General features: G+C 33.4%; 1 protein-coding gene across 3 annotated transcripts in view; it reads left to right on the top strand.

The window, feature by feature from the left end:
- LOC129263635 (dynamin-binding protein-like) overlaps nucleotides 1-7,220 on the top strand; it is a 53,808-nt gene extending 46,588 nt beyond the window's left edge. For all 3 annotated transcript variants that reach the window (XM_064101297.1, XM_064101298.1, XM_064101296.1), the window contains 2 exons: nucleotides 52-173; nucleotides 786-7,220. In XM_064101297.1, coding sequence (XP_063957367.1) covers nucleotides 52-173; nucleotides 786-962 — 299 coding nt within the window. In that variant the 3' untranslated portion in view covers nucleotides 963-7,220. The remainder of the gene's footprint in view (nucleotides 1-51; nucleotides 174-785) is intronic.
- The last annotated feature ends 836 nt before the right edge of the window (nucleotides 7,221-8,056 follow it).

The raw sequence follows: 8,056 nt of genomic DNA, 5'->3' as shown, positions 1-8,056 counted from the left end.
GTCTTTTAGGTTCAGCAGATTAAAATAATGTATTATGCTTTTTCTTGACAGCCTCCCAAGGGTTCGTACCTATGGGTATCTTAGTTGCATGTAATGAAGGTCATTCAACAAACATCTATTCTAGTGATGATGAGGCTTACAGAGGACCGTATAGTGATCTTGGTTCACCACAGGTAATACATACACTAGAGAGAGAGAGAGAGAGAGAAGGGAGATGGGTGATTATGATGATGATGATGATGATATTGATGATGATGATGATGATGATGATGATGATGATGATGATGATGATGATGATGATGATGATGATGAAATTGATGATGATGATGATGATGATGATGATGATGATATTGATGATGATGATGATGATGATGATGATATTGATGATGATGATGATGATGATGATGATGATGATATTGATGATGATGATGATGATGATGATGATGATAGTGATGATGATGATGATGATGATGAGAGTTCAGATTTTTATCTGATTTCAGATTTTTTTTTTTCAGCTTAATTTCAGCTTATTTTTGGCCTTCCTCTGTATAAAAAGTATGGGAGCTCTTTCTTTTTCAGACTTTTTCAACACTCTTCAGCTTTTTTCAGATCTTTTTATTTGTGACCACTCACACCCCTGATGATGATGATGATGATATTGATGATGATATTGATGATGGTGATGATGATGGTTATGATGGTATTGATGATGATATTGATGATGATAATGATATCCCACTAACTTGACCTTACATCCTTTCCATATTTACCCTCATCCATAACAGTATTACTACGCTGAATGGGGGTTCACAGCGACCAGTCCGAATGAACTAACGCTCACAGAGGGCGCTGTTGTGACCGTCATCGCAGCTCAAGACACTGAAGGCAACTCAGAATGGTGGTTAGTAGAAAAGGATGGTGACCAGGGCTATGTACCTAGTACCTATCTCGCAAAAGTCTAAACTCTTTGTCTGAATAGGATGCACAAAACTGAGCAATTGATCCTATAGTTGATTAATGTACATAATTTGACATAATAATTTATGCAATCGATCACAAGAATCAATCTATGACCAAATGCTGATATTCGTGTTACGAGGCCCCTGCTTAAGTCTCTACATTATGAAACCCTTGGCTTCTACATGTATGTTGTTAGTAAAAGTTAGTCAACTACAATATGATGCAATTTACTCTAGAAATTCAGTGAATATAACAATTATGTGTATGTATACATGTAGATCAGGGGCATGCCAAAATGTTGGTGTGTTTATTCAAAATGCACAGAATTGAACTATTGTGATAAAAGCAATTGCAAGATGTATTATTTCTATCAATCTTCACGTGGAGTGTCAACCTGCGTCGACGAAAGCAAGCCGGGACAGACGACGGTGATCAGGAGTATAACTGAGATATGGTCAAAGTCAGACTTGATTACCCAAAGAAAGCAATAAACCTGAGAGAAAAACTTTGAAATTAAAGTGAATTGTTATACATCACTGTAGGACTAGAACTAGTAAAGTCTGACATAATGTACACACTCCAAACTTTGTAAGGTACAGCTGGACACATGAATATGCTGAACATTACTGACACTGATAAGCACACATGGGCATGTATATTAATCATTGTCTGGATAAAGACCGTTCTACTTAATAGTGAATATATATCCTCCCTACTGATTGAAGGTACAAATCACATTTTGTTGAAGAACGATCTTACTAGGACTAGACAAAATCACTATTATTATCAAAATTGGCAAACATCAGAGGTCATTGTTCTTTTTACATGGTATTAAAACGAGGTTGTTATATTGACAAGTCATACATATAATGCAATGTATTAGTCATGATGGTATAGTAGATTGATTGAATATTTATATGTATTATGCAAAGATGAGTAGAACCCATTGATATCCATTGCGTATAGTTTGTGGTAAATAACTAGTATTTATTTTTTGTATCAGAGTATTTTCTGCAGAATTTTGTTTTCCTGCTGCGATTTTATTTTTAATGAAATGTCTATTTATTTATGTTGCTCATGGTGAGTTGTGAAATGTCTTTCCTTTGTTAGATAAGAATATTTTCATTATTTATTCTGCTTATTTGTGCTTGTACTTTGATAGATACCAGTCTACTCTCATTCCTTATGATATTAGAGTAGTTAAGTTGTAGGTATATTCTCCAGGGATGTTGATATTGAAAGCTGGTGTTGCTGTAAAATTTATTGCACTGTTCTCCTGCGTGATTATAATACAAGTGATAACAGGTTGTTAATATTCAAACCAGAGCTAAAAGCAACCTCTCTAATTGGTAAATACAGGTAATATGGGACACAAAGTTATTATTTCACTCACTTAAGATAAAAATTTAGAAAAAATGGCAAATGTTTCAGCAATATCATTTCTATATCTGCATTACTCAGGTGACATTTTTTGTCACTCTTATTTTCATCAGCATTATGTATGTATCACGATGGTGCTCTGAATGATATGGGGAGCGTTTCATGAAGAAAAGAAATAATTGATTTTCACTTGGTGATTTGGTCTCAGCCAATCGAATGCAAGGATTTACAGTAGCTTAACACATTTTTCAGTAAAAATCACTTGCAAGAGCTTTTTGTGAAAGGGTCCCATAATTTACCCTTATGGACAAGTACTTAGTGGAAGAGAATGAATTTAAAAGGATATGAAAAAATAGTATTTGATATTTGATCTTGCCAGAATAAAAATTATTTTCAATGTGATTATGAATACTATGCTGTTTAAAACACCCCCCCCCCCCTTAAACCCATCCTGCATAACATATTTCCTTTCGGAGGTCTGTGGATGTAACGTACATGTTGTAGATAGATACTTTACAAGTGATCTTGGACAGTGATTCAAATATACTGTCCTGATATTTAATAAAGTGTTACAGCAATTGAAAGAATGCTACCTTTTTTAACTTTCAGGATATTAATTCCATTTTGGGATTTTGAGAGTTAGAATGATTCAGAAAATACTGACTGGTATATAAACTATCAGATATTTATTTCTCTTTCTATCTTTCTAATCTTGTCATGTATTTTGTCTCCCTGATTGATCACATTTGCCATGATTTATTTTGTAATGATAGTAGTTGATATGACTATGAGAAGTTTGATATTAGTTATATTTTGTGATGTGTAAAAGAGAAAGGCTATATAATATCATATCAGTGTTATGCAAAGTTGTGATTTATATTATGCAGTTTATCTTTGCGATGATAGCTTTAGACCTTTGCGTCCAATTATCATGCTATGTACCATGTATATTCCAAATGCTTCGTCCATTTTGTATTTAAATGTTTTTTAATATATACATGTAATAAAATGAGAAGATTAATTGGTGGGAAATTGACAAAAATTGAGAATTGTATTTTGAAATTAACAATGGTTGAAGTCGTTCTTTGCTGAATGTAAGAAAAACATTGCTAGCAATAAATATTAACTGTTAAGTGCTAGAAGGCAGTAACTCAATCCTTCAAGATTGATGTTACGCCCTTCTAGTTCTAAACAATTTGTCAGTGTTAATGTATATTGAATGAATTAATATATTATTATCTCAGTGTTGTTTTGAACGTATATAAGTAGAAATGGTGATTATATTTTTGTGTGAATTTTGAAAGTGATACTGTTTTTGATACGGTGTATGACGTATTGTGATCATTGAAAATATGGAAATTTCAGGTTAAACTGTGGTGTAAAATGTATTACATATCCAAGGTGGAATGGTTTATCTAGTGTTGTAGGAAACACTATCTATCATTACTATTGCTGTGATCATGGGGACACGACAACAGTGGATATTCCCCTGCAGAATTGCAGATATTGTTGAGTTGCTATAAGTATTATGGTAATTTCAAATTGATGAAATTCATTTATGTGATCTCAGAGGGTCATGATATCAGTAAAGTATTACCGGTAGTCACACCTTAGGCACATAACTCTTGACAAATCTATCAAGTATTTTGATAGTCACTGTTCTGACATACGATGAAACATGGTTGGTTAAATAATCTTGGGTTGAGACTTATTCCAGTATTAGATTACAGCAGTTGTGATTATGAACTGTTATTTTTCATTATAAATAGAGATGTACTGTACCAGTTTGTGAAATCATGATTTTTCTCTTCCACTTTTTCTACCCTTTGTCCCCTTTTCTCTTACTTATCCTCCCCCATTCATTTCTCTTTCTTTCTCTCTCTATCTCTCTCTCTCTCTCTCTCTCTCTCTGTCTGTTTCCACTTGCAAGTTAATGTGTTATTTTATATTTATATGTTTTGCATTGATTTGAATTCAATATACCTCGCTGTAATGTTTCTCTTTGCTATCTGATGTTCCATTGGTTCCAATCTAGAATGTAGATGTAATGAAATCGATTATAATATTGAGGTCTGTGAATTTTGTGCAATTATATAATATATTACTTATCTGATAAAAATGTGAACTATGACAAATTTTAATGACAGTTATTTAACGTGGTTGTACATCCAGGGGTAGTTTACCCCAAGGTTAAGATTGGTTTTACAACATCCAATCCAATTAAAAGCAGAAACTGATGAATTATTACAACAAAAGTTAATCACCATTGCTTACAAAAAAAACCAAGTTAGCCACAGAGGTCCCTTTGCAAAATAAATAGAACTTTTATGGATGAAATTTTTATGGATTCTCATATATTTCTGCTAATTTGAAAACCAATTTGACCTCATGGTAGACTTCCCTCTACTAACATGAGAATATCACAAATGTATATCGTATATTTGACAATATCACACACACAATAAAAGATTCATTGATTGGTTATGTTCAAGCAAACAGAGGTTTTCACTGTTTCACTATCGATTTGTTGTTACTTTGTTAGCTTTCACACTGCCGATACCCCATCCACGGTGAGTCAGCGTTAGAGTAATCGTGCAGAAACCAGTAGGTGAACGCTAACAAGAAAAAACCAACTCGATTATGAAAAGATCAAAATCTCTGTTGGGCAATATCATTGACTATTTTTCCATCCATTACATTATGTGGATTAGGTTATGGGAGAACCTCTATGTATCAGTATTATATGGTAACTGACATAATATGATAACATGCTTACTTCACATTATAAGTACATTTGTGTTTTGTAAGCAATGGTGCTTATGTATTGTAATAATGTATGAAGAATATAGGCCTATTATATACCACACATTGGAGGTAATACATATGAAGCATTCATTAATATCAATAAAGTTTAAGCATTAGTATAATAGTTTGTATGCATTCATCACATTAAGCATGTAAAAGCAACTACATAGGTTATATTGACCATATTTTATGCTTCATGTTTTATTGTTTCAATTCATTTGATCTCCCTTACTTATCACTCTCTCTTTCTCTTTCTCTCTCTCTCTCTCTTCCTTTCTCAAAGTTGATTTCATTCCAGATTTTCATGATATTAAAAAATGATTTTCTTCTAAAAATGAATTATGTTCTTCTATAAACTGCTCCTATGATATTAAAAAAAACTGCCATATAAATAAAAGTGTAGAACAATTAATTTGTGATGGAGATATCTCAGTGACAAATTATTTTGCAATTAGTGAAATATTGAATTGTTGGTTCAAAGGAATTTAGAAATAGATATGTTAATTTTCCACCATGGTATTGACACTAATTCAGCAGAATTTTATGTATCGGGAGGTATCGACAGTGTATAAATATAATTGTTGTTGAGGGGTTGATTTCTACACATGTTCATTTCTTTTAAAGTGAAAATATAATCATAAAATATATTTATATATGAGTATGATGATGGCAATTGTTAAAAACCAAATACCAAATGAATTGAAATACTGTACCATTGTGTGTTTGAATATATAGCAAACTCCTGTATGCAATATTATAGATGATTGTCCATGTAATTTTACCTTTAAAAAGGGGACCAGTCAGATCCACAAAATTATGTAGAGAGACTTAACTTGGATATACAGTCGTGTAGCCTTTTAGGATGATGTTCAATAGACCTGACATAAAATGTATCAACGAATGCAAGCTATCTGTGACAGATAATGCTTTTGGCCAATCACCTTTCAGGATTTTGGTAGCTTTTAGCAGTGTCTCATACCTTATGTAACGATTGAAACAAGGCCCTTTTCTGTGGCTGCGGAGCTAATCGACAAATTATGTAATAGATATGCAAGGTCAAGGTCTTTTTCATTCCTTTCTTTTAAATGTAGAGTGCACACACCATGGCATCCTATGCAAATGATCAAGATAGGAGTATTGTTGATCTGATTCTACATGTAGCTGGGGGCGGGGTGTTTCATTTTGTTGCTCTAAGGTAGGCATGAATGGGTGATATGTTCTTGTAATAAACAAGATGCCATACTTATCCCTGGTGTTTGAAGAAAATGGAGCTGAAATTCCTGTCATGTTGATAAAATATGACAAATCATACATGTTTCATCTACTTGTCTTGGTGCTTGGTAACAAGATGAGTGTTAATGTACACAAATAATATTTTGACTTTAGCCTGCCAAATTGAATTACTGTCCCAACTTTATTCATTAGGATCTGACTGCCCTGAAAAACATATTTTGATATGAGAATATGAGAGAAAGAAATATAAATTAATGCCTGCCAAATGAAATAACTGATCAGTCATTACTTGTTTAAATCTGACTCCCCCCCCCCAAAAAAAAAAAAAAATTTACTATGAGAAAAACACACATGAATTAATGTCTGCCAAATAAAGTAACTCACATCTGCAGTGAAAACCATTATCATAGCCTACACCTGGGTTGAGAGAAGCAAATATAAAATATTGTCTGCCAAATGAAATAACTTTTATTGTCCCTCGATTAGATATGACTGCCCCAAAAACCTCACCATTCCTTCTATATTACATATGTGAATGTATTTCTATCAAAATATTTGTGAATATGAAAATATGTCGACTCTGGCTACTTCAAACGCTGACCGATCATGTGTGATACGACTTGTACTTAATTGCTGTTGTGGTTTTTTTTTTCAAGAAAGAGTGGTATTATTATTTATATCTATAGTATCAGTTTTGTAATAAGTTTTGTTTTGTAATAAGTTTTGTTTGGTATATCAATCTGTATCTATATTGGTACCCAGTACTCCATTCCTGTATATCTCTATTCATGTAACTCCATGAAATTCCTGTGAATAAATATTTGTGCAAATATTTGTGAAAATTGAAGAGTATCATTGTCTGTTTGTTTTGTAGTTGATAAAGCTTAGTATTATTATTATTTTTTTTTTTTTTTGGGGGGGGTGAAAAACAATACCTACAAGAGAACAAATCCACAAGCTCATTGTCTCTTATTTAGTTCCTCCTTTTTTTCTGTCTTGGATCTTTTTGTGTGTCCTAAAACCTCAATCATTCTTGAATATATTTTCTATTATTTTGGTTAATTTACTCCATCCTCGCTCTTTTCCCTCATTATCTCTCCTTCCATTCTTCTCTCTCCATTTGCCTCCCCACAATCGTTTACCCTTCACTGTCTCTCATTCTTCGATATCACTCCCCCCCCCCCCCCCCCCAGAGCTCTCTCCCTCTAGCTTCACTCATTATCCCTCTTTCATTTCAAACTACAATGTCCATAATCTTACATGTATTTATTCCTTTTTGTAATCAACTATTGACTGGTCAGTGCAGTGGCTTTCACGGCACACCATGTAACTTTTGTGGGCAATTTTTGGTCCTGAAAAAGGACCACCCAAACTCAACGTTTCTTCTGAAGACGACAAGAACATACTTGTCGAAACATCGAGTTTGGATGGTCCTTTTGAGGATCAATATTTGCTCACGATAGATACATGCACATGGTGTACCATGAAACCAACTACACCCTTCTCCGCTATGGAAACCTTCAGAAGTTACAAACTGATCCCTTGTATCTTTCAAACTCTGTATCCAGGGTGCTACATAACTTTATAGAAGCACTTGCCCAATCGGGCAAGTAAATTTTTTAACAGTTGGAATATACTTGCACAAAATCTATTTCACTCTGTAAAAGAAAGTTGTGCG

Source organism: Lytechinus pictus, chromosome 6 (assembly GCF_037042905.1).
Source record: "Lytechinus pictus isolate F3 Inbred chromosome 6, Lp3.0, whole genome shotgun sequence".
Taxonomy (NCBI): Eukaryota; Metazoa; Echinodermata; class Echinoidea; order Temnopleuroida; family Toxopneustidae; genus Lytechinus; species Lytechinus pictus.
Note: the sequence above shows the minus strand (reverse complement) of the source record. Positions and strands in the feature narration are given on the sequence as shown.